At 37.6% G+C, this 26696-nt stretch overlaps 4 protein-coding genes, 1 long non-coding RNA gene and 1 other non-coding gene across 7 annotated transcripts; 3 read left to right on the top strand and 3 right to left on the bottom strand.

Moving 5' to 3' along the window:
- Positions 1-102: 102 nt before the first annotated feature.
- On the bottom strand, positions 103-182 carry TRNAL-UAG (transfer RNA leucine (anticodon UAG)). The gene has a single exon. It is a non-coding gene; the product is annotated as a tRNA-Leu (tRNA).
- Positions 183-821: 639 nt separating this feature from the next.
- LOC149527724 (homeobox-leucine zipper protein ATHB-12-like) lies at positions 822-2505 on the bottom strand. Its single transcript, XM_089784032.1, has 2 exons — positions 1739-2505; positions 822-1634 (listed from the first exon to the last, which is right to left on the bottom strand). Exons 1-2 carry the CDS (start codon positions 2090-2092, stop codon positions 1287-1289), a joined length of 702 nt encoding a protein of 233 aa, XP_089640158.1. The 5' UTR covers positions 2093-2505; the 3' UTR covers positions 822-1286.
- A 3458-nt stretch (positions 2506-5963) lies between these two features.
- On the top strand, positions 5964-8277 carry LOC110416219 (uncharacterized). Its single transcript, XR_002445152.1, has 2 exons — positions 5964-7406; positions 7842-8277. It is a non-coding gene; the product is annotated as an uncharacterized LOC110416219 (long non-coding RNA).
- Positions 8278-10876: 2599 nt separating this feature from the next.
- Positions 10877-12615, top strand: LOC110420811 (uncharacterized). Its single transcript, XM_021434189.2, has one exon. The coding sequence runs from the start codon at positions 11376-11378 to the stop codon at positions 12333-12335; it is 960 nt and encodes a 319-aa protein (XP_021289864.1). The 5' UTR covers positions 10877-11375; the 3' UTR covers positions 12336-12615.
- Positions 12616-17165: 4550 nt separating this feature from the next.
- On the top strand, positions 17166-18149 carry LOC110416336 (SAUR-like auxin-responsive protein family). The gene has a single exon (XM_021428312.2). The coding sequence runs from the start codon at positions 17625-17627 to the stop codon at positions 17988-17990; it is 366 nt and encodes a 121-aa protein (XP_021283987.1). The 5' UTR covers positions 17166-17624; the 3' UTR covers positions 17991-18149.
- Positions 18150-20239: 2090 nt separating this feature from the next.
- On the bottom strand, positions 20240-26082 carry LOC110417295 (CDPK-related kinase 4-like). Of its 2 annotated transcripts, none has more exons than XM_021429566.2 (11): positions 25399-26082; positions 24466-24596; positions 24131-24172; positions 23928-24036; positions 23705-23783; positions 22339-22635; positions 22048-22157; positions 21618-21722; positions 21332-21394; positions 20758-20925; positions 20240-20655 (listed from the first exon to the last, which is right to left on the bottom strand). In XM_021429566.2, the coding sequence occupies exons 2-11, from the start codon at positions 24594-24596 to the stop codon at positions 20518-20520; spliced, it is 1242 nt and encodes a 413-aa protein (XP_021285241.2). In that variant the 5' UTR covers positions 25399-26082; the 3' UTR covers positions 20240-20517. The 2 variants fall into 2 exon arrangements, with proteins under 2 accessions (XP_021285241.2, XP_089639154.1); XM_089783028.1 differs by having other exon boundaries at positions 25385-25700.
- Positions 26083-26696: the final 614 nt, after the last annotated feature.

The following is a 26696-nucleotide window of genomic DNA, read 5'->3' as shown; positions in this document are numbered from 1 at the left end:
AGTTTATGCCAAATTTTAGAATTGAAAGCCCGTTATCAAGTTGGATTCAACCCGATACTAAATTGAGTTAAAGGTTATAAAGTTAGATGAAAAAAACAAATTTGACAGCTGTGGGATTTGAACCCACGCCCTTTCGGACCAGAGCCTAAATCTGGCGCCTTAGACCACTCGGCCAAACTGTCCTTTTGTTGATAGGAATTAAAAGATAAAATATTTAAAGTCTTCTCTTTTAGTTGTCGTAAAGCTCTTTAACTCAGTACTTCATCTGCACACAAACAATTAACTTCTTCAAATAATTGTGACGTTTGGCTGTCATCAACATTCTCTTTCTAATCTAATTAAGTATACATTAGGCCACAAGGGTGGCGAAACGTGTTTTATTGGACTTTGTTTTTGTGGAGTTTCTTTTCTTTTTCTATGAGTAACTTTATGATCTCGTATTGAACAATGATAGTTCCATCGTTTTCCTCTTCATCACTTAAAGGGAAAAAGAAAAGCTCCATCTCTGCTTTTTCCTTCTTAAAATAACGATGATAGTTTGGTGGGATGATTATTTTATCATTCTTTGTCCAATTTCAAGGCGCAAATGCTAAACAAAAAGGAAGGATGGAGGTACTGATATTGAAACACAGATCAGTCAGACTATAAATGAACTATATATGTATATATGATGACAAGTTAAGCATAAACCAAATTAGGGTGATCACAAGTTCTGAAGCAGCAGTGTTTAATGGAAAAGGGTCTTTTGATCTCTCCTGTTTTATTAACAAATCCGTTTGCAGATCGATGGGATTTTAGGTGCCCTTTGGTAATCCAATGAGTGACAAAATGAAATGTAAATCAAGACGTGTTTAAAAAGGAGTAGCACATATGCAGGTCGAGAGCAATCCCTAAGCTATATTTGCAGTACCATATGTTGATCTGGTCCCATAATCCAAAAAGAGAAAGGGTAAAGGAAAAAAGAAGGTGGAGAAATCTATTGGTTACAACCACTAGCATCCCGTTGCACTCTTTACTAGCTCATGTTCAAGCAAATTCATGGAGACGAGTCACAGACTGAGAATTAGCTAGCCAAGTCCTGCTTGTTCTCAAGATCTTTTCAAACATGTTCGGTGGACGGTTTCTATGCCTTCCAAGCCTTTTGCTTTGGTTGCTTGGTTGATGTTGGTGGGCAGCAAGGGAGCCTCCACTTCAGTTTCCTGATTCTCGCCTACTCTAATGGCACATGACAACCAACACTCAAACAGACATGGAAAACATTTCGTTTTGTAGGTGTAGCCCACTTTTCAAATCCAAAAGTTTAACCACTGAGAATTGCTACATGAATGATCGAAAAGACCAGACGAATCAAATCCACACAATTTTTCAGGTGATGCAGGGGAGTCATTTCTATATTCCTCCATGCTCATAAATTCGTCTCCTGGCTGCGCTGCATGCTCGATATGTCTGTCGTTTTCAATTTGTAAGCCAAGGAATCCCCTCTCTTCTACTCCTGCCTGTTGGAAACTTGGCTGTACTTCTGCTTCAGGCTCGCACTTGGTATCTCCATTTTCCGAACCACCGCCTGTGTCAAGACCCTTTCTGGCTTTATTTATGTCATGAGGTTCTGCCAGCAGTTTACTTAGACTCTGCAACTGAGAAGGAAAACAAAAGTTCTATGACCTTGCAGGGCAGTAATTCTGTTAAATAAACCCACACTGAACATTGTGATAGAGTAAGAAGTAGAACATCGGAGTACCTGTAACATTAAGGTCTGTTTCTCTTTCTTCAAGGATTCAAATCTCGATGCTAAGTTGTCGTAATTAGCTCTGAGTGTTCTGTAATCTTGCTCTATCTGTTTTGACTTCCATCTAGCTCTTCTGTTTTGAAACCATATAGCTACTTGGCGAGGTTGGAGCCCGAGCTCTCTTGCCAGTTCCAGTTTCTTTCTTGGTTCGAGCTTCGTCTCTGATTCGAAAATGGACTCTAGTAACCTGATTTGCTCATCACTAAACCTCCTCTTGTTCTTCATCTTATTCTTCTTCTTCCTTGGAGTTTGAGGTGGCTGTTCTGCTACTTCTTCATGTCCTGCTGGATGATACTCTCTCTCCATTATTGGAATTTTAAGGTTTTAAATATAACTCCTGGTTAATATACTCTTATCTGTAATTACAGAGAGAGTTTATAACTCTTTTTTTTTTCATCTCCTTTCAAGGTGAATGTGCTTGGAATTAGAATTCTACCGAGGAGGGGGGCCTGCAGATATATAGTTGGCCACGATTAAAGGTACTTCGTATGGTTGCTTTCAAATGATTGAGACTTTTGATTGCTGGATTCTCCTAACCAATACGGCTAGCTATCGTGTGGCATTCTCTTTCCTATGCCTTGTGGATATCTATGTCTTCATTCGTTTCCATTTGTAAACTATAATCCAGCTTCTGTGGTTGCTGCCCTGATCCCGGCACTGTTGCATGAATGAAATTAGAAATGGGAGGAAAGCTATTTTTCTTGTCACTCATGCACACATGCAACAAAGGGCTGGATGCCTTAATCTACAAGAGGAAAAGTTATAAAACATCTCAGACTGAACCACTTTTGCTTTTGAAATATCTAACCAAAGTAAATGGAGCCACAGCAATTAGCACATGGATGGCAATGGTCGATGCATGCATTTGCTTTATATAAACATTAAGATGCCTGCAGAAAGTTAAAGGCCATAAATGAGGAAACAAACAATTATGTGGAGGAGAAAGTTTTCCTAATAATATTTTCACTGCTAAGATCGGAACGGAACAGAACAAAAGGACCAAACATTTTCAATAGTCAAGTATATGTTTTATATAGAATGCAATTGACTTTGGGAGGTCGTTCATGTTTGGAGAAGAGATGTAGGACGGGTTTACATGAGATTCATATTCCCCATGGTTGGAAAGTACCTAATGATTCGAGATTTGCTTGTTGACTTTTCACCTAAACCAAAGATCATTTTGTTGTTAGTTGAGTCTGGGGAATTCCAAAATATTCAGAATTGTTGACCTCCTCTCTGTTTTCTTTCTATTTGGAGCTGTGTGGTAGGTTGCTTTTGGATTTTGCTGTCATGCTTGTCCCGCTCACGATAATCGAGGTTCCCACAGGGATCCGGGGTAGTTATATTTGTCCGGTCGAGCATTTGAAGATTCGTAGATATTAGTCCAGTTTTGGATGTTCTTGCATTCTTTAATATTTTAAATCATTTCTTACACGCAGTTGTTGACAACTAATGATTTGAAGCAAGATTATGCCTTTCCACTATTTGTTGCACTCTTTGAAGATGTTGCTACAGTTATAGTTGATTGAACTATTGGCCAAAGGAAGCTTCATTAAGAGCAGCTGCTTGATCATTGATCAATGTTTCTGCTACTCTTCTAGGAGTAGAGAGTTGCTGACACAACGTGCATTAATTTTTTATCATCTTTGTGCTTGGTGAAGTCTTATAAAATCAGATCGTGTATCCACTTCGGCTTAAATTGTAGACATAATTGCCTTAAAAGTGTGAGACATCCCCTAACTGAATCAAAACATGTAGTTCTATCCTGCTCGGGTGGATATATATCCTCATCGGTAGCTGGTACCCGATTCAAGTTATGTACTTGAAAAATAACTTGGTTTCGTTTTGAACTCGAACGAACAGCCTCCACGTCACTTCAGTGGGCGTCTTTCCAGAGATCATTCTTCCAAAAAGACGACTCTATTTCTTTTCCTGGTTCAACGTTAATTCATAATCGGATCTAACGTCAATGTCACTTGCATGAAGATAAGACCTGGGTCTGAACCTGGCCTTGGGAGAAATTCAGAACCTGTCCCATGAGAATTTCCAAGCTTAATATTTTCTCCTTGAAGCAATAGTATAAGGTAATGATTTCGCCACCGCACTTTATGTCTACGTTACTTAGCAGGAAAAAAAAAAAAGAAAATTGTTTGTTTATCAGACCGAGGAGGTAGGTTAGGCTGCGCCATCACACGTCATCGAGTACAAGATGAGGATCAATAGGCTCGCCTAATGTGGACAAAAGAGATGTTTGATTGTTGTCATGTTAAATCACAGATGAAAGCAAGGCTTTTATATTTACAGCCAATAATGCCAGTTGGCTCTGGACAAAGCTAATCTAAACAAAGTTATCTCATTCTTCAGAAATCAATTTGGTTTCTAGCGAGTGATATTGCTATGTGTCGCTTTCAATGGTAAGCCCAATGAATTTAACACATAGTCCAACACCCGTCAACTGTGTTCCCATTTTACCTGTTTTACATGACTAAACAGAGGTTAAATGTCGATGGTCCATGGTTGTTCAAGCGTCATCTTCAAGCAAGTACATACGTCGGCCTCTACTCCAGGAACTTAAGATGCGTTTTCGATGAGCCCTCCCTTCAACCCCCTTCTTTCTCTCCTCTTTCTTCCTCCCATTCCCCAACCCAACCTTGTACACTTATCGAGCTTGCCATGGCATTTGCCTGAACTTGTTTGATGCAGCTCAATATATAACGGGTAGGAAGTAGTAGTTCCAACAAAAACACGGTGGTTTATATAATTGAAAAAATGGGTCTAGTGACTGAATCCTCTATGGGTTTTTATGATCACATTTGCCCATGATCTTGCAGCGGGCAATTTTCTATCATTATTAAATGATTTTGAAAACAATAATTATTCTTGTACTTTAAGTTACCTAAACCAGAACAAATGAGTTCATATATATTGGAAACAACTTTCAATCTATTAATTAATCAATGGCTTGATTCTTTCATGGCCTACTTGATAGTAGATTTGCGGTTAGAGAGGTGGGCTCGAATGCGTCAGGCATGGAAATGTTCACACCGTCTTTTATCGATCCGTGCGGGTCTCTGGAGCCCGTCTTTGATTCGACCTGAGCCCCCTAGCCTTGAAAATCCTTGAACAAAGAGGAGACTATTTCTCCAATTGCCAAAACCCATCCATAATTACAACCTTCACCTTAATTAGAAGGCCGATTCATATGTTTTGTCTTGTGGTACTCCAAAGCGTGGTAGCTGTCCCAAGTCCAGGAGGCTAGGCTGTGCGTTATCATTAAAGACTGCGTGCCAAGGGACGCCATAAAACCGAGTGCTTCTGAAAACGACGCCTTGATTTGTCATTGAACGGCCATAATTCCAATGTTGTGTTCCCTTTAGGCAAAGCGTGGGCGTCCCAAATTGCTAGCAAATGTCAAACCATTCATACCCACCTTTGGCCACGGCTGTTCAATGGCGCCCAAACATGACACGCGCTGTTGGACGATTGGTGCAAAATGCCCAGTGGCTGCCGACGATGAAGACAAAACAAAAGTTACGTGCACTGAATTTCAAACCGAGTTTGGTGGTACTCTTTTTCCGAGTTTCTCTCTCTCTCTCCCATACTTTGTTGGGCTTAAACTCGAAGTTTGTGACCGGTGAGTCGGTCTCAATCATTGCGATCTTTATTTTGTTCATAACAAAAACTTTTGAATCGCTGGTTTAACTCATTGGTCCTCAACAATTAATACGGTTGATAAGCTGTATATGAGTTACAAAACTAGCTAATTACATGTTTTATTAATTAAAAAAGTTTGTCATTTGCTAAGAATTAAACACGTGTTCACAAATACTACTGCTTTTCTTTGAACAGATAGTATACACTTGAACCATATGTAACATTTAATTCATACTAGTATCTAATTTGTGATATATGCCGGAATTTAAATTCAAATGTTGGGCATGACCTAGGCCATTAATCCAGAAACTTAGAGAGTAAGAAACTTGTGAACCTACTTGCCCACCAAGTTTTAAGGCCCATTGAAAGTTTAGGCAGTAGACCACCATGGGCTTCAACAGCCACCTGTACTTAAACTTTTTTTTTTCTTTTTTGGTGAAAGAGGTGGCATGACTTTTTCAGACTTTAGCTTCCCCTTTGATTGGTTCAAACGCACGAGAGAAGACAAAAGAGATTAATTTTCTGTTGTATGACCAAAATGTGACTGAAAACATCTGATCTCGTCCTCGTAGGCACTCATCGCCGCAGTCCCCATCCACATAAAATGAAAATGGGGAACTCATATGAATTCTTAATAATGGTGAAAACTCCCCTTATGTTTATTGCTTGGAAGTTTTCCCCAAGGACAGTCGATTCATGTTTTGACTTGAATTGGAAAAAACCTGAAACATCTTACATGGTGTGCCTTATACGATCTCAGTCAAAGTAGTGGTTCTTTTGGGCTATGTACCCAAAACAAATAGCTCTCATACTTTCATGGCCATCTTTCTCTCTTGCTTTTGTTCTTTAATAGCACACTGCTACAAGTCTAAATTGTTTAATTAATTGCAGAAGCAACAAAGAGAGCTGTTGCGTGTTCTTCTATTTCTTTTTTTGTTTTGGTTACAAGTTGTTGACATGTTTTTCATTTATGAATTGATCAATGCTTGTGACCGAAATTTGATTTCAACTGTTCAAAAAAACAAAAAGAAAAGCGTTAAAAACAGTAGTATAAAGCTTATAGATATAATTACACAAAATCCACCACCGAAAAGATATTGGAAAAATTATAAATTAATAACAATTTTTGTCTCTAATGTCGGCAAAATTACATTACACCTGGTTACACTACAAGGATTTCAGAAATATTTAGAACTCGTTCTACATGACAACTCGTGATTGGATTAAACTATACTAGCATTACTTTTATTTTTTATATTTAATTTTTGGTTAAAAAATTATTGAGAGGGACACTGCTTAAAATTTGGTGCGAGGTAGAAACATGAGCCCACTGATAAGGTATTACATGATACTCCTATCAGAAAAATCACAGTGTCACTTTTTGCATACTCTCAATAAGAAGATCATGATGACCAAAATCCATTGGGCAGTTTTTTACAGGATTTGCTTATAATTTAGAGTTCAAAAAGTTAGAGCAAAAGAAAAGAGCTGAACCCAACCCAACAGCTGGGTTCCAGAAATGACCACGACCTCGGGACCCCCATGTTCTTCCTCAATCTCTCTCTTTCACCGCTTTTACTTTCTCTCGTAAAAGCAAATGATTATGTTCATCGTCATCAACAATATATCACACGAAACCCGCAAAAGAATTGTTGTATTGAAGGAAAGAAGAGCGGAAAAGTGAAGAAGGAAGATCATATGCAGGTGGGAAGCTTTTCTCGTTGAGGGGAATGCTGTCTGGTTCAAGAGCACCCAACTCTCCATCTATTTTGATCTGTTTCGACCCTAAAACTGATTAGCTTTCAAGATCAATCGAAAGATAGTCTTACTCCCTGTTTAATTTGTGCTTTTGGACCAGGCTTCATTCCCCTTAATTACTGCTTCCACTTTTAATATTTTTACATGAAAGTGCAGTGGTTTTATTCTTGGATTTTATCGATCATCAGTAGCATGATTAGTTTAACAGGTGAGTAATCATTTCTTTATTCTTTTAGCCGTTACAGCAGCTATATATATATATATATATTTACCATGTGTGTTCATGGGGTTTTGTTTCAATATATATAAATTAAGGTCGTTTAATTACAAGCAGATTGGTGTAATGATGAAAAGTTTTGACTATGGGTTTGTTCTGCCTGAATCAGATAGTGGTTAATTTTTCATCATTGATCTTTTCATACAATTATAGTATGTTTTCTTTCAAATCCAGTTATTATGACTGTGTGTGTTTCTGTCAGTCTCTCCAGCTTTTTTTTTTTCCTCATATGATGAAATACACTGTCTTTTTCTGCAATTCCTGCCTTAGTGGGTTGAACTCCAAAGTCTCAAACCCTTTATTCTTTTTTATTTAATAACATCAACAGCCTTTTAATTAGGGTTTAAGTTCTTATCACTTGCTCAGTTAGCTACAGGTCTCTCGGGGAAATCAAAAGGAAGAATAATAGAAAGCTGACTAGTTTCCTAATTCCTATACTACATATTAAATTAAGGATTTCGCTACATCTTGTTGCTGGTGGTAGTTGGTGGATTTGCAGGAGGCTCTATCATCTCGACCTCTTGGCACTAATAATTCATGTTTGTGTTGGAATCAAGTACATTAAATTGCATTTTTATTTTTTTGGAGGCCTTCGTGGAAGACAAAGAGCCCAGCTTAAGATTTGAAGCTTCATCAAGTGGATATATATTCTCCAGAATTGATTCCATTCAGTTGTGCTTGCTTTCTTTATGTTAAAAAGAGGTATCTTTCTGTTCCTATCTTTTGAAACTCCTTTTCATGGCCTTTTATTTTTTCTTGTGGATGGAAATCTATCTCATCTAGACATTATTCCTTGGATCAATCCAAAAGGTTAGTCTTACCCGGCTTTACCCATATGTTAAATAGAGACTGTGTATAACCTACTTAGCTAAAAGATGTTGGCAATTGAGGTGGGAGAAACTTTGATCACAGTGGCATGACTTTGTCTGTTTTATCGCGTTGAGAAATTTAATGGTTGAAGTAAACATCAGTTACAAATGGAGTCTAGAGTTCCAGCTCTCTTCTTGACTTTTGAGATCCTTTAATTGGCATTATTGAAGTCTGCCATGCAGTAGTATGATTTTTTCCAGAGATCTGAGGAAGTTGATGATGAAGGACGATTTCTTTTTGGGGTTGAAGAAGATTGATTATTATAAATCTAGCTATCACTGTATTTTCACAATTCTCAAAACTGCATTCCACTTATGAACGTCAGCGACTGCTTACAGATTTTCCCGAGATCCACAATCTCATTCAGATGACTGTCATTTCCCTGTAATTGACTACACCCCTTGAAAAGAAATCTCAATGCCAATCTACACAGACGTACCTTTTTCCATGTAAAATCGATTTCCAAAAGCAAAAGATAGCACGTGCATGAAGTTTGACAAGGTGTTGGCAGCTAATTTAAGGATTACTTTGAACCGTTTTGCTATTCGCTTCATTTGATAATTTGATGCCTGAATTTAAGGAAAATTATAAAGAGGAATTTACCCATTTTAGGACATGTACATATGATAACATTTGTGAAGAATTAGAACTATCAGAAAGGGGTGGTGGGCCGCCCTGCGCTGCAGTTACCTTCCCCCACCTTCAATTCTATTAAAAACATTGAGTTGTGGAATAGGTAGAGTAATGACTAGATCTCTTCGCCCTGCATGAATCATAATCAATGGCAAGGGTCAATTCTAATTAACCTCTATGTAATGTTCACAATGCACCAAAAACGAAAAAAAAAAAAGACTAATGAAAGAAAATAAGAAGGGTGCGAATTAGGCATGAGAGTGGAGAGTCTTGAAAGGCGTATTCTCCTTTCTCCAAGCAGCTGCCGGTGCTTCTGGACCACTGAGTAATTGAAGAACGAAAATCATGATCTACTACAAGTTTACTCTATAGTATAATCATTGGATGTAGTGGGCGGCAGGTGTACATATGCAAGGCACGGAGACAAAGTGGAAAGAAGAAACGTCTTAAGTTTTAAAGTGCAACAGAAAGTGATCTCTGCAAATGCAGGTTTTATATATTGCTCGGTCAAGTTGGTCAACTTAAAGTCTTGATGCGTTTTTCCACTACAATTTATTGCTATATTTTGTGGATTCTGCGGTTGCTGTCTTTGGGTTTTAAATCCTTACAAAATACTTTGTGGAAGCAATAGAGATTTTCATAATAAATTTATGTATTATAAGAAGTCATTAATTGTGTTTTCTTTTGAAATAATATTAGAAAAATTATTCACTGTACTGATTCTCTTGCGAAGTTGGATCTGAATCAAAATGAGTGTCTTCTTGTTTAGTAGGTGTATATGGTTGCATGTTTGAAAGAAAAAAAAAAAAAGAAAAAGCCTGCACCCTTATCATTTTTTGAAGCACCAAATTAATTAAATTACTTCACAAATGGTGATCTAATTTTGTTTTTGTAATTTGATGCCTGGTTATGGTTACCCTATTAGGCTTCTATTATCATCCTCATATCGATCTATGCCTTTAGCCCCTCATCTGGCTTTGCATCATTTCAGAGATACAAAGACTAAATCAATGATCATAATTAAACTTTTCAGAAGCATACTCAGGTATTTAAATTATATTAATGTAATTAATTAAACTTTTCAAAGATACTTGGGAAGACGGCCGTGTGAATGGTTCCAGGCCCAAAAGGCTTCAAGGCAACGTTGCCTAGGGGTTAAAGAATTGGTCTTCATGCCCAATGCATAACAATTAGGAGTAAATATCTCCTAAATGTTCTTCAATTTTTTTAAAAAAAAACAATCTAGCAAAAATTGACAGTTTGTTTGATATATAGATTAAACCTTTAAGTGAGAGATTAATCAATGAATTCAGAGGATAAAAGTGGCATAGTCGATAGAGCCCGTTGCTTATTGATTGGGTTATGAACGAGAAAACCAAAAGCCGTGCCTGCACTGCATGCTTTTAAAATAATATTAATACGTACCCTACCACGATTAAATATCATATTGGTCAAAACTTCAAGGCTCAGATAATCAAGTTAAACCCTCCAAGGCTAGCTTTAAGCCTCCAACCCGTCATCCATGAACCGACTTGGTCAACAAAAGGACTTGCGATATTTGACTGATAGTTTGGAAGTGTGATCCATAATTTTTTGGAATCTGATGGGCGGATATTTTGGCCATTAGCCTTCTAATTAGTAGTCATGCATATTTTTGACTTTTCTAACAAGTTTTACTAGTTAAAAGAGAAAGAAATCTCTTCTGAATTTTCTACAGCATGGAATTGGAAATCAAACAATCTCACCCTAAAAAGCTTCTGATATTCCTACATATGAAACCTTAGAATTAAATGCGTCCAGCCTGAAGCATATCCTTGCAGTACAGCTAAGATCAGCTGCCTCAGGATCCTATATAACGTACCAAAAATCTGTCTGTTTTGGAAAACGGGTTCAATCGTTAAAATATATGGAAAGCCAACAAACGTATCCATGAAAATTCCTATAAAATTGTCCAAACCGCAGACAGCTTGCTATTAAAAAAAATCCTAAATTCGATCTGTAGCTTCAATAAGCCCATAATGTTCATGCCCTGAAAACTGCTACAACCGCAAGACAACCGAAATTAAAGCAGCCCTCACATATCACCAGAAAACTTCTCATTTTCTCCGTTCTCTGTATTTTTTTCTCTCTCCAAAGAAACCCACCAAAAATCTTTTCTTGCTGTACACCAGCCTGTTTCCCCCCGGTTGGGTATAGGGGAGAGAATCAAACCAATTCTTCTCTCCCCAATACCCCCTCCGACCGCCCAATTATGCCTTGGATTTACGTTTCTTCCAACCTTTGTTGCTACTATCATCGCCACCATCACCGCGGCCACCACTACAGTACCGTTCAGATATTTGCTAACAGTTTCCGCCCTTGCCATCATCATCATCTTTTATAGCCAACGTGTGTGCCATGTTCTTTATTTCTACTTTACCATTCCTTGACTCCGCCATCGACTATGCCACCATCTCCTTCATCGCTGCCCTCCTCCTCCTCTCTCTTTCTTCTATCTGCTTCATATTTCACCTCCGTTTTAAATCCAAAAGCTCCCGTCATTTGCAGAATTTCAACTCTCTGTGGACCGTCCGATTCCTTTTTGTCTTCTTCATCACGTTCTGGGCCTTGACCGAAGTGCTTCGCTTGCCCTTGTTTCGCAGACGATTTGTTTATCCTCTCGTGCCACAACTAACCGTGCCACAACAAGCCAACCTCTGCAAAGTCCACCTTGTTCTCTCTTTAGGGTTCTTTGAGCCTGGTTTCCTAGTAACCCTACTTTTCTTGCTTGATGTCTCCGTTAAGAAAACAAGCCCACGAAGCTTATTCAGCGTTTTCTTTGTCTTGGCCTCCTGTCTTCCCATTTTCATTCTACAAGTTTACTTTTTCTTTTTCCAGGGTCCGAAGATACTTTTCCCAGAACCTTTCCATAGGAGTTGGATCGTCAGCCATGAAAATACGATGGTTTTGTGTGCGTACCCGTTGTTAAGCACCATTTTGTTCGGCGTTTTTGGAGCTATCTTTTCATTGTCATTCTTGTTATCGTTCTGGAGAGTCGTCTCTCATGTAATCAACAAGGCCCTCAGGGTTCGAATCTTTGCCCTCGCTTTCACTGTCATCATAACGTTGGCATTGCAAATCCTGTTAATGGGATTGTCTGTCTTTTGGACACCGGACAAGACTGCATTCGACGGAGTTGCTCTTCTTGTATTCCTTAGCACGTTTACGTGCGCAGTGGTTGTAGAGGGCATTTTGGTGATTAAACCGATCGCAGACTCGTTGGCCGCGGGAGCAGGAGGAGGAGAGAGTTGCCAGGGGAGTCGTCACGGACCCTGCCCGTGGAGAATGGGGATAGTGTATAGGAAATGGGATGCCTAAGGCCGCGACATAGTGGTGAATCCGATGGTGGTAGGTCGATTTCAAATGATCAAATTATCAGGCTGAGAAGAATTCAGAGTGCCAATTTCAAGGATATGTTGGATAAATTGCTTTCCTCTGTAATTGAATCATTTAGCAGACAGCCACACATTACTTCTTTCGTTTTTGGTGTCGTTTAGAATTTTGTTTTTATTCTCCCAAGTTTACTACACATAGAGGAAAAAGACTTTTTGCACATAAAAATGAGAAAAAAGAGGTCCAAATGAGTATTACTCTTTCATTTTTCTTTTATTCTATGTTTACTCCGTTTTGGTACTTGAAATGTTGAGCCGATCATATAAATTCTGAAGCTGGAAGCTGGAAGCTGGTTAATTAATACAGTAAAAGTTGCAAAACCATTTCAGAAAGGAAAATAAGTTTAATGCAACTAAGTAGCAGAGGCCAATGCCTGCATGAGTTTTGACGACGAAAACGAAATAAAAATAATACATTCAGTGCATAAACGTAATGTCTATAGGCTTCCTCGCTTAATAAATAGAGACCAAAAAATTATTGTTTTCTAAACTTATAAATTCAGATCGACACACGATTAAAAAGAAAAAAGAGCAGCGACTATTGCAACGCTGATGACACAAATGTTAACAATGCAATTCATTGGCCGGCCAATATATAAGAATATTTAGATCGGAAATGACCCACCGGGAATGCTTTTAATTATTAAGAAAATATCCTGATGTGCATTGCAAACAGAGAAGATACACCGGCGGTGGCAACCACTTGTCTCTCATAGTCCCTTTTGTCGTCGTTTTATTGGGTATAGAGAGCCGGATTGAAGAACGAAGCCTAGCTTGTTGGAGCCTGCCTGTCTGCCTTTTATTTTTTTTAATCTAAAACGAAATTCTTGTTGGATCAACTATTTGTTTATTCTTCTATTTTATCCATAAAAAAGGCTGGCTATGGAATGAAAAGACCGGAGACATCCTTAGCCTTAGGCCTCTTGGGAAACGGTTTGCTAACCTGGCAAGGATTTTCGGGTCTCGCGCATGCCTTGCCGGGGTCTATTAAAAAATGAAGGCCGTCGTTTGCATTCCCCTTTTATATGTGAAAACTTACTTTATTTGGAGTTACTCCATCGCAAGAGATAATTACCCCTGATTTCCATAATTTTCCCTATTCTTTTCCTTTTAAGATTTGAAATTAAAAAATTTTTAAATTCTAATCATTGAGATATCTCGTTTAAGTACAATACGGTAACATATGTAGTTGATATTGTTTCTATACCAAAAAAAAAAAGATGAGATTATACATTAATTTATCAATTAAATATGAATTATTTCATAGGGTTCAACTTGATATCACTATTATGTTTTGATTAAAAATGAGAATTAATTCAAACGTATTTTCACATAAAAATAAAATCCTGTAAATGAGGTCACATTTTTTTTTCTTTTTCATTCTTCGTTTTCTTTTTAACTGAAATGCATTTTGTTTCTTCTAAAGGTAAAAAAAAAAAACATATAGAAATTAAAATCATTGTGGAAATGGAGTCTGTTATCCTTTTACAAGTACAACATATCAAACCAAATTCACCGGAGATTATGGAGATAAGGTTAGCATCTTGTCTTCAAAATTTGTACAAGGATAGAAGAAGATTTAGATAAAGTACATCTTTGGCTTTTATTTTCCACTATCACTATTAATTATGGATTAGACTAATTTCTAAACACAATGGATTTTATCTTGCCTGCTATTTGATGATTCTAATTTGCACTGATACAAAGAAACTGATCTTACTGCTAAATTATAGTCATTATAAGCACCCAGCAAAGAGGAAATTGTAAGCTAACTTAATCCTCCAATACCGGAATATACACATTTTTTCAACAATATAAAAAACAAAAAAAAAACACTGCTGATTAAAGGAAGATTTGAGTGAACAAATGAAAAGGTCAGGGTTGGTAATTTGTGATGACAGATTATAATTGTGTTGTGTAAATATAAAATTATTATATAGTTTATATAGTTAATTGAGTATAAAAAAAAATTTATACGAAAGCATCACGTTAATTATAACACGTCTTTCTAAACGTGATGTTTTACAAACTGCTAACTTGGGCTTAAAACTTGGGTAATAATCTACATTTTCGCAAAGCAAATGGCCCCGACTACAGGTAATGGATTATGACCCAGATGGTCTTGGACCATATATATAGGTTCCCGACTGGACTATCTTACTTTGAAAAGGGTTTGTGCCTATCAGAAGCTCGTGGATATGACCAGAGTTTTTTGGGCCTTTGACTTCATTTGAGCTCCTAGGACTACAACGTTAATGAAATTATATAAATGTAAAAAAAAAAAGAAATTATATGCTAGTAATTAGCATGAATTAAAAAATATATTAACGAAATGAAAGCAACATAGGTGTTTTAGTTCAAGGCATGAAAATATTACTATTAAATCATGTTAATAATCCAAAAAATAAAAAAAACTACAAACCACCCTTAAAACTTTGGAATGTTTAAGAGGGAGATAACAGAAAGGATTCAAAAGCAAATCGAGTCATTTAGATTAGATACCCTAATCATAGTAGGGCACGCTGATCGATCAAATGTTGAAGATCATGTGAAGGGACATCCTATCTAGAATTTGACAGAAAACACCGATTCAACATTTCCCGTTGGAGCCAAAAAAGGAGTGAGAAAAGCCCCTCATTACGCCTCACTTCACTCTTTTCTTTGTCACAAAGTTAGAGCCGAGAGCCCCACACCGCCCCGCCCCTCGCTTTTTGGAATACTTTTCCATCTATTCATACCTTCCTTGCTTCCTTTAATTGTGCAATTTGCATCTTTCACTCACCCATTTTCCTTTCCTTTTGTTCGGCACTGACTTAAAATTGGATAAACCTCGATTACCCTTTTTATGTTTTTACGCTAAGATTGGATGGACTTCATCTATTGGCTATATGAACATGTAGAGCGGTGGAATAACTCTAATTTAACATGAGTTCAGATATGGGAAAATGTCATCAATTACACCGAAGGGGAAGATCTAGATTCATTTAGGATAAAGCGCTACGTTTCCTTCAGAGTTCAGTCCAATCCCAAAATAAATAACTAAAAAAAGTGGTCCACTTATGTACTGATAATAAATTTGGATCAGGGTCGTAAATCGTTTTCATCTTAATATGAACAACGTGACTCATGCAATTAATTTTGATTGTTTTAACCCTAAACCCATGAAAAATGCTAAACAGATGGCAACGTACAACAACAAAAAGAAAGAGGAAAAACGGAGCTTCCAAATACAGCCAAAACCACCCAAAGTATCCTTTGGCTTTTTATGAGAATCAAATTAAGAAAGAAGAAGATGGCGTTGCATAAATTTTTCCTCCTCTTTATATTAAAACACGCACAGATAATACTTAGAATTGAGCCCACCACAATCGTGACCGTGAAAAAAGTGAAAAAAAAAAATATTCATATTTGTTTTGATCATCAGTCACCAGCTTTTGTTGTCAAGATTTAATCGGGTTTGGCACTAAGAAATTCTCAAAGGGCACATGCTTATCTGGAAACTTGGAGAAAAGAGATAAAAATGCGGCCACCTAATACTATTTCAACTTTCAAATGGATGCTTGGCAACAACCATATTCCATTTGACTTTCCCCTTTTAGTGGGTCACCCAACCTCCATTAATTACTAACTAAACATAAGTATCTTTTAATTACTCATCAAAACTTCCTTATTTATCTTGCTAATCTTACCGTTTTGATGAAAACGTTTTCCTTTGGGTGAACAGAATGATCTATCACGTGCGTGAAAAATTATGTGGTCGTTTTGAACAAAAATAACGATTCTTAGCAACAAATTAGCAGAAAAATCTGGCACGAGTCGGGTGGGCGACCTTTTGCATCAAGGGTCCCACGTGGGGTTGGTAATTTTAGGATTGCTTTGATGGGCAAATTTGACAATTCACGACTAGTTCCTCTGTCTCATCTCATCGACCGCGTTTGGCTTTTGGGTACCATGTTGGCACGATGCCCATTTAGATCGTTTCTGTTCTAAGCAGAATGAATAAAATTTCCCTTACGCTGAGGTGACCATTCCTGATTGGTTGCGATGGAACGCCGACGTGTGGTAGATGCCCGCGAGTGTCGGCCAGATTTACCGGGCCCGTGGACCCCGCGCTTGCCAATGTGGCGAAGTGTTTGCCACTCGTTACCCTCTTGTCGTCTCCGCTCAGCAGCCTTGGCCTGCTTCGGGAGTTAGTTTTCAGATAAGGCAGAATTTTTTCTATGAGCAGCTTAAGATAATTCTATGGACAATCAATGTTAATCCCATAAAACCCGCATTTCAAATTCGACGAAATGATTTTCGGTTGGATAATTTTAAAAACTACATTGGTTTCATCCTAATCCATAAGAAAAAGATATAATTACCCCAAAAAATGACATCATAATTAACAACAAAATAAATTACTAGAATCAAAAAATAATTTTTGTTACTTAGCTTTAGCTGTTTCGGTGTGTAATGGTTGATTCAATACTTGCAGGTGTTGTTTAATTGGGATAAAAAAAAGAATGGAATTGATGCAGATAGCAAAATCAAGTTGATTTTATGGTATTAAATCATTAAGGATAATGAAATGGTGTGGGTTGACTTCCAAATTCCAAATATTGCGTAACTCTTGCGTCATCAATAGCCAATATCTCGGAATAGCAAAACTGTTTCCTGGAAATAGCAAAGCCTTTGACGTGTCAAATTTCGCGTAGCTGTAAAAAATGAAAATAAAAATTATAAACGCTAGCAATATCTTAGACGGCAACAATAAGAAGGCAGTGAAGAACCAGAGAGAGACGACCAGTTCAGGCGTTGCCTTTCCATAAGGCTTATCTGGAACTTCCCCAAAGACCAAAAGCCTTTGTGTATAAGCTACGCAAAACAGTGGAACCCTCTTTGTTTCTCCATTCCTTATGACCCATCCATTTCTTTTTGTATAAATACCGGAACCTAGTTCTCCACAATCTCTCACTTTTCTTTCTTGTTCATATGTTGTTTTACAGTTGATTCTCATTGATCATGAGCAACGTTCCAAGGTCTTTAACAGACTCCTCTTTAACCCTTTTCAAGCTCGCCATTTCTGCTTCTGATCCTTGGCCTTTCTCTCTGGTTTTCTTATAACCTTAATTTCGAGAAACCAAAGCTCTCCTGTTTTTAACAAGAACTATAAGGTTTTTCTTTTCCTTGTTTCTTCTTGCTTAATTTGGGGGTAGTTTGCTGAAGAAAAATTATGGGAAGTGGAGACAAACACCACGTGAATTTCCACCTTCATACGCCTCACCTTCACAGCTTTCATCACCATGAAAAGAAGGACCTGAACGATATTCCAAAGGGGTGTCTGGCAATCCTGGTAGGTCAAGGGGAGGAGCAACAAAGGTTTGTAATCCCAGTGATCTATATCAACCACCCACTCTTCATGCAGCTTTTGAAGGAAGCCGAGGAAGAGTACGGATTCGATCAGAAAGGCCCCATCACCATCCCTTGCCATGTAGAGGAGTTCCGCAATGTTCAAGGCAAGATCGATAAAGACCAGCACCAGCACCATCACCATCACCATCACCATCACCACCACCACATCTGGTGTTTTAGGGTGTGAATTTGACCGATTCTGAAAAGTCATGTAAATTTGTTTTTAAGTTTCTCTAGTTTTTAGTTTTTCTTTTCCATTCTAGCATTGCAGAGATCTTGCTTTGTAGATGATGGCGACAAAAAAGAAAGATGAATGACAAGATTCTTCTCACATAAATTTCATTAATTTGATTTACTTTGCTTTTGTTGTTTTCGCTTTCCAACTTTCTTGCTAATGTGAATGCATTAAAAAGCATGGAATCGCTACGTTTTGGAGGGTGTAAAAACTGAGAACATCGTAAAGTTGCAGACGTACAGGACACGGTGGGAACTTGGAATGGGGCAAAGGGTTTTCCTTGTGGCCATTAGATTTGTTTTGGTGAGTCTGTGGTGGCCCATTTTAATACGGATTAGCATACCGTCCCCTTAACAAAGCCTTGTTTTAATGTTTGTTACTGAATCCCGGACTTAATTATTTGCTAGCTTAGTTCATGCTTTTCTTTCTCTACAGTTGAACATGGTTAACTCAGGATCAGAGTTAGGTGAGTTGTGGGCGTCGACTATTGAGGGTTGGTTAATGCATGGGTTCCACTGTCTTACCTCTTTGTCTTTCTTTATGGCCCAGCTTTTGGATCGTTTTGATTGTGGTGGGTATAGCTTGCCCCAGAAATTTCAAACCTTTCAGGTTTCAGAGGCTGGGATATTTCTGCGGTTTCATATATATATATATTAGCACAAAAATACAAAAGGGAAATTGTTTGTTTGATGACTTGTCGTGTGTATGGAAATCTATCAATTAAGTAGTACTACTATGTTATCTTCTTTTATTTTATGTAAACAAGTGGGAAAATTCATTAATTTATATCAAGAAAAAGTGACATTTAACTATTAGATTATGGCTTATGGGTTTCAAATACAGGACATTGACTTTGTTTGTAATGTCTTCACCTGGAACTGGTTTGGTCTTAATAACGAATGGTTTTCAGTAATGGTTATGTTGAGACTTTGGGAGTTTTCTTATGATCCGAGGCGTCCCAAAGTTTTGGTGCCTGTCATTAGGATTGTGGTTGCGACGCTCCACGCATGCAAAGATGTTGGTTAAGCGTTTGTGTAGGTAGGAGTCCCATTTGAGAGCATAAAATCATCTCATCAATTCAGTCATATACATTTCATTTCATTTCTCGACATACTATGAACATGCCGGTCCAATGTCTAATCAATGGGATGATGGCTATGTCAACACGCAAAAGTATTTCCGATTGGATAAAAGTCTTTTAAATGTATGGTAATTCTGGGCTGGAGATAGCTGGCTCTACGCCTCTACCCATGTGGCCAAAATGGCACATTGAGGCATTCTAAAGGCATAGAATCCAGTTGAAAATTGGCTTTTTTTTTCCTTAATTTCTTACTCGCTCCCCTATCCCATCCCTTTGCGTCACGTAGTTAAAAGGGATTCGAGGTGGCAAATTTATTAAGTTCCACCGCCCAAATCGATCTCTGAAAACCTAAGTATCAAGACGACTTGCTGGCATGTTGTGCGAGGCCAGCTTCACTCATCTCCTTTTTCCATATATTGTTGGTCATACGTTTGACCCCATCTTGTAATCATTTGGTACGCTGAATGCGTGGAAACAAAGGTGTTTCCGGCTAAGTTCTGTGCTTTCTCCTGTTGACTCTTCTTCCATTTCTTTGCCATTTCATACAAAAAGAAAAAAAAAAATTCCTTGCGTTCTCAAGACGAAAACCCATTAGTCCAATATGCTTGTCGACCCTGATTGGTTCCAAATCACCATCGCAAAGAATTCATTCATTGGCTCTACAGTTTGACTTTGAAAGCCAGTTGGCTTTTTTTTTTTTTTATAGTTTTTAGGGCAAATACAAAATCCCCCCTGGGACAAAGGCCGGTTTTATTGCCAAGAAAAGACAATCTCATAATGTATTTTTTTTTTATGTCGTACATAAACCTGTTTTTGAAGAGACATCTACCTTTCCTTTTTTCTGTTTTCAGAATATTACTACTCATGTTTGTGGGCTTACTTGTCGTGAGGATATCTATGATTTCCACAGCTGAGTTTATTCCTGACTTCATGGTTTGCTGACTTTAGCGGTAACCGAGAAGATATTACCGATTATTATTTCTTTTTTAATTTCATTGACTTTTGTGTTTTTGCTGAGTTTCTACAAATAGAAAGATAGGCAAAACTTATAACAACTATTGCCCCTTTTCCCTTGCTCTTTTTTTGGCTGAGCAACGAAGTACAGCAGCCTTCTTCACTGCCAAAACATATAAATTTATTTTGCACCGAAGGTTCCCAACATCAAGCACTGGTTCCCACTTCCTATAAATAACTAAATAAAGACTTGCACTAAAAGATCTCGCTCACACCTTTGGAATAAAATCCACACTGTGTAGACTCGAGTCTCCATGATCTTCTGCCTAGACATTCATCTATATACCTCTTTACTCTTCGATCCACAATGAAAGAATACAAAAGATTTTTTAAGTTTAAATTTTACTTGAAAAAAATAAAATTCTATGTCCCTGGTTTTATATGCTATCGACGTCTAGTATTAGAAGCACGAATTGTCACACCATGTAAGAATTTCATATACCCATGGAAGCTCAATTTTCCATCTGAAGTTCTTATCCAGTCATTAAGCAAAGAATGTGTTGAAGGGCCCAGATTTAATTCCTGCAAAGAAAAATAAACATAAAAATCAAGTCAAGGAGATCGGAAGTGAAACTTGACCAAAAGGAATACTCCATTTCCAGGAAAAACAAAAAATGCACATACCAGTGCCAATTCCTCTACTGAAATAACCTTGTTTCCTGCTTGCTCAAAATATTCAAAGGCTTCACTTGCAATACTCTCCCATTCTTCAAAAGCCTCAAGCTGATATGTACTGATTGCAGCAGCAGAGAACTCTTCGAATTCCATCTTTTTATAATAGAGTGGCTCCATCTTGAGATAGATTTTAAAAGTGTTAGTATTAACTACATCTATATAAGAAAATTCAAAAAGGAATAAAAAAATGTCCCAAAGCCAATGAGAAATCATATGTAAAAATAAGTTCTAAAATCAACATTATCCATGAATCACCTTGCCATTTAGTCCTGTAAAATAAAGAAAAACGAATTCTCTCCTACATTTCCTCTTACACTGCTATTGAGGAAATACCCTAGATTATGTACATCAATGTCCGGCTACTCTCACATCATGCAAAAACTTGTGTACCATAATCACAGATAAACTTCAATGATGAAAAATGAACATAGCTAGAACCATGCTAAATTCTGTAACATGACCTGTGCTATTCATTTCAAAATAAACAATGTGTGCGACTGGAAGGTAAATCAAGATATCTCACCATATTTATAATATCAAGAACTCTTGACTCCTGCATGGCATCAGTTATATTCCTCATTAGAGCCTGCAGTTTTCATAATAATGATCATGAGAAAATACTGTGAATAGTAGATGATAAATAACCAAAACAGGTTAATAATGGACTCAATCAAATAGATAGCATAAAGTTTAAAACCAGACTGCAGCTTAGGCAAGCCTGATAGTAGTCACAACTCTCCAGACAAAAGAGGTCTGAAAAGCCTGTGAGAGTTGGAAAGAAGTGAGACCTAAAAAAACCAAGTACCAACCGCTTTAAAATTGCTTAGGGACACGTATCCATCTTTAGGTTCCAAAAGCCTAAACTGTGCCCTAAGATACACAAGAGCATCTTCTGGTAAAGCTTTCGAAAGTGCCTGCAATGATCAAAACAAAGCAATGACAAAATATCACAAAGAATGTTATAAAGAAAACCTTGTACAACCATATCATCAAAAGGAAGGGCTACCTTGCCCCAAAAGGTAGGAAAAACAAGTGCCATATGTCAGTTGGCAATGCCAAAAAATAGGAAAGCCTGCCAATAAAATAAGCAGAAACCATCTTGTTGATTTGAGGATTTTTTTCCCTATCCACATAATCTTTAACTTCCCAGTTTGGTCTCTCCCTCTCTCCCTCGGGTAGGAAGGGGAAGGGATGACCTATAATTTGTCCTTTTGTTAATCATAGGAGGCAGGAAACTACCTTTTGTGCTGCTCGTTTGAAAGGGGTGGCACGAATATATGACTTGACTAACTTGTAGATCAAAAAGTCCAAAGGCACAGCATGGTTTTCATCTCGCAACCATGCGTGAGCTGAAAATATAGAGGTATTTATCAGTTTTCAAAATTATATATATTTTCACAGGTGCCTTCAAACCAAAGTTGTAAATATTTTATAACATGAGAAAGAGAGGGAGAGAGTATAATTTCTATAAACTGCTCATACGTGAGGTCATAACTTTATATTTATATAGCATTTCAAAATATGACTTACTTAATGCTTGGGCAGCAGTCATTCTTTTCCTATGGTCTTTGTTCAGAAGCCTTTTCACAAAATCTTTGGCTTCTGGTGATACAGAAGGCCAGGGTGAATCGTTAAAGTTAGGATCAGCTCTGATCACAGAACGAAAAATTCCTGATTCGGTTCTAGCCCAGAAAGGTCTGCTTCCGCACAACAATATATAAGTTATGACTCCAATACTCCACATATCGGCTTCAACACTGTAAGATCTATGCAGTACTTCTGGGGCAACATAATATGCACTGCCAACAATATCATTGAGACGTTGATCTGCAAATGTACAGAAACTGAATGTTTTGGGTTCAAACAAATGGTTGACAAATGATATAATTTCGATAGGAATTATTTATTACATGATTCAGACAATAATGTGAGACTGAAAGCATGTGAAAATCTGAATGCATGTTATCTGAATAGCATTTGATTTACAAATTGTATGAGAGATCATCTCAAATCATAAGTTCAACATGACTGCAATCAAATTGCACCGCATCAAAGATTTAGTAACTTGAACTGTAGTCCTTAAAGCCTCCTTTTAAAATACAGTGCCACATTGTTGCCATGATTATAGTTGGAGCAAAGGCTTGTAGTACATACGTAGCACATATGTTCTTGTATTACTCATGCAGCACATGCGTTACCTACCACTTGTTTACATTCCAACCAATCCCCAAAGGGCTGGTGCTTAACTCTAATTGTTTTTACTTCTCGATGTGGACAGAAGAAACAAGCTTAATACCCAGTTTAACAAATGGGAAGTTTTCATAAGTAACAAGATAAACATCATACTTTCACAAATAGCACTAGGATAATTCATCTAGACTATCCTATGGCTCTTCAGCTGATAGTGCTCTTATGCGTCCTAGAACAACATGATAGAAAGTTTGAATGCAAAAGATTAATTATTTAGTCCAACATTTTTTATTCCAAGTAGTTGGTTGATTCAATCATCAAGATGTAAAAAATACTAATGCCAGTTTTTCTGAATCCACTTACAACAAAATTGGGGAATTTATGGAGCCATTTCCAGCCATGCTATACTTCAGGACACACTTTGCTAATCAATCATCATATCAGCTGAAGGTATGGTTCACAAGAATACTTCTATTGTTAATGGACAGAATAAGACTATGGTGTTTAATGGATGACAAATTGTGCCAACTAATACAACTAAGGATGAAAAACAAGCTGCAAGTAATGCAAGTTCATAGCAATTAGAGTAGGTTAACAGAATTATAACTGGACAACTTGATTTTTATTACATATAGCAACATTTATTGCTTACAAATAGAATACCAAAATCAATGCAGAATCTAGCAAACAGCCAATTAAATCTTACCTGGCCTAATAAAGTCAGATAAACCAAAATCGATAATTTTCATAGGAGCATCCTCATCTCTTGTGGTGAAAAGAAAATTCTGCAAATGTGGCCACATTGAAGCAAATGATTGGTTAATAACTAGAATTAGATAAAAGATAGAAACAGTGTGCCACATATTGACAATAAAATGCAGCATAGAACTAAATTAAAAAATAAAGTATCATTGTCCTCTATGTCACACCTCTGGCTTTAGATCGCGGTGCACAACCCCTTGAAGATGACAAAAAGCAACTACACTTAAAATTTGCACAATTATATTTTTAGCATCCCCTTCGGTGTATCTACCACCTCTGCAAGAAAGAAACAATATGAAACATGATGTTTTGAAAATGACATTAAGAATCGCGCTAGATAGTACAAGAGAAAAAGGTAACCCTACTATACCTGGACAAAATTCTGTCAAGTAGTTCTCCACCTTCACATAATCTGACAAGAAAAGAATATTTTAATTATTTCAAGGACAAGGAAACATATTAACTCTATGCTGGTAGAAAATGCATGCTTGGACCAGACCAACTGATCGATAAAGTTCGCTTAAAAATTAGTTTCTATTATTGGATTCTGGCAGAATGCTTCAGTTCAATCAGCGCTTAAACTATGAAAAGGTATCAGACATAAATGATTTTGACCAGGAAAAACAATTAAAACTTCAAGGTTGAGGAAGGACTAATAGAAATAATAAGTAACTTTAAACTACACTACGGCAAGTGCACACGTACTCCATGACAATATATACATTATTGGCATCCTCAAAAACATCATGAAATTTGATCATGTGTTTATGTCCAGATAAGGCTTTCAGTATTTTGACCTCCCGACGAACATCTTCTATTGATATTGCTGTGGTCATCTGCCAAAATAACATCCAGTCAGTCGCCAATTATTCTCAAATTCAAGCAAAAGCAGGTAAAGTAAAATATCATTACTGCTTCCGACCAACCCAAACAAAGTAAAAACACAAACACACACAGTCAGTATGGTAAAAAAGGGAAATGTTGCGTTGAAAATTTCAAACATACAAACAAGCCCCGACAAGGCTTGAGGGGAGTTCTACTCTGGATCTTAATTCTCCATTGAAGGAGTAACAAAATGTAAGCCAATGCCAAGTTGTTGATTACCAACCATGCATACATTGAATTATCTTGCTAAAAACTTTCTCCACCCGTTTTTCTCTTATTTCCTTTTGAAATCTTAATCGCATCCCTCTTGTTTATTCCTGGCTATGACACGGCAATCAATTTCACCAAAAAAAAAAAAACCATGCAGCTATATTTTTCAACTTTAATCCAAGGATTCAGACCAGAATTCCTGGCTCCTTCTATGTGCATTCGAATTTTGAAGAAAGCCACCGACGCTTTGTTAATATCATCAACTACCAGTTTTTTTCTTTTTATCGCACATTCCCTTCTTAATATATCCAAATTCCAAAAACTTAAATCCAAATGCGATATTATTTTCATCACATTCACCATTGTAACGAACTCTCCTTTGAGTCAAAGTGCAGTTTCAGCTCAGTCAATACACTCAAGCAATAAAAATTTTAATTTCTTCCTCCTAATAATAATAACACGCACTTAAGAACAAACCAAAAATAACTTTCAAAAAAAAAGAAGAACAAACCAAAAATAAAGCACATACCAAAAACGACACACCTTAGCTTTAGAAATGATCTTAACGGCCACGGACTGTCCCTTGAGCTCTCCTTTCTTTCCCTTGGCCCAGCAAGTATGACCAAAATGCCCTCTCCCAACCTCCTTCCCTAGTTCAAATTTAGCCCCCAAGTTCTTTCCGTACCCGAATTCTTGTCTAGCACCACTCCTTCCCGTCCTCGGGGATCGTTCCTTCCACCGGCGCCGGCTTGTTCGACCCCCGCCGCCTCATGATTGCCGCCATGATTGGTTTCGCAGGAGACGGAGGCGGCAACGGCCACCGGAACTTCCTCCCCGGCGTCCTAGCCGGGGATGGAGACGGTGCAACTCCAGCGGGCAGTGGACTCGCGAATGGACTGACGGCATACGAGTTGGTCTCGACGGATGGCGTCGCTGACGCCGGAACCGGTCGCGGCTTGCAGTGGCTGACGGCGGAGTTTGCATCATTGTTGACTACGGAGACGTTTTTGCTGCAGCAATGGCCCATGGCTCTGAATGTGGAAGTTGAATTGACCGATCGTTCTCGGTCAAATCATCGGGCGACGGTGGACTTTCAGCTTCAGGACTTGGCTAGCAACTAAAAAACCAGCACAGCGAGAAAATTGAGAAAATAAATTTTAAAAAAAAAAAGGAAAAGAAGGATACAGAAGGGGTTGAAAAAGTTGGTAATGTGCTATAAATTTGAAAGTTAATGAGATGGACTAAAATCACAGGAAGTTGTGTTTATTAATTGTGAAAGTCACACTTGCTTATTACTGTCCGCCAAAATTACTATGATAATAATAAAAAGGCCGAAAGTAAAGTGTGGGTCCCATTTATGCGGCCGTGGGATGTGGCCTTCAATTGCAATTATTGGATTTAATTAAGTAGAATTAACCCACGGTTGACAAAGGAAACCATATTTTAATTTAGGCTAAATCAGGAAATTCAATCATTTAATCAATAGTTTATTAACTAAACAATAATAATTTTGCGACTAGAGGGCGAATGTCAGGTGGACGGTGCCAAAATTACCTGTATTTTAAGTAAAAGCAGCAAAAAAAATAATACTTAAAGAGGCAGAAATTCACTACGAGGAAACGGCTGTGATTTTAATTGGTGACAGCTCGTAAATGCTAACTGATTGGCCTTGGAAGGACGACGACTACACTGCAACAAAATCAGAACAGTCAAAAGGGCAAAACGCGTTTTCTGCAGTAGTAGGGGAAAAAAAGGTCTCTAGACAGGACCGAATCTACTACTATACGAGCTTTGTACGTGATTAAATTAAGGACATTATTAGCAGTTGAAGTTTGTGAGGG

Source organism: Theobroma umbraticum, unplaced genomic scaffold, assembly GCF_002168275.2.
Source record: "Theobroma umbraticum cultivar Fairchild unplaced genomic scaffold, ASM216827v3 scaffold_30.0, whole genome shotgun sequence".
Taxonomy (NCBI): Eukaryota; Viridiplantae; Streptophyta; class Magnoliopsida; order Malvales; family Malvaceae; genus Theobroma; species Theobroma umbraticum.
Note: the sequence above shows the minus strand (reverse complement) of the source record. Positions and strands in the feature narration are given on the sequence as shown.

Bases quoted from the DNA above. Each gene is read 5' to 3' on its own strand.
- LOC149527724 (XM_089784032.1), bottom strand. From the start codon at position 2,092: ATGGAGAGAGAGTATCATCCAGCAGGACATGAAGAAGTAGCAGAACAG. The intron at 1,635-1,738 runs GTACTCCGATGT...TTTCCTTCTCAG, and splicing joins AACAGACCTTAATGTTACAG to TTGCAGAGTCTAAGTAAACT.
- LOC110417295 (XM_021429566.2), bottom strand. From the start codon at position 24,596: ATGACCACAGCAATATCAATAGAAGATGTTCGTCGGGAGGTCAAAATA. The intron at 23,784-23,927 runs GTGTGACATAGA...CCACATTTGCAG, and splicing joins ACCGCGATCTAAAGCCAGAG to AATTTTCTTTTCACCACAAG. The intron at 22,636-23,704 runs GTAAGATTTAAT...GTACATTTGCAG, and splicing joins ATCTGACTTTATTAGGCCAG to ATCAACGTCTCAATGATATT.
- LOC110416336 (XM_021428312.2), top strand. From the start codon at position 17,625: ATGGGAAGTGGAGACAAACACCACGTGAATTTCCACCTTCATACGCCT.
- LOC110420811 (XM_021434189.2), top strand. From the start codon at position 11,376: ATGTTCTTTATTTCTACTTTACCATTCCTTGACTCCGCCATCGACTAT.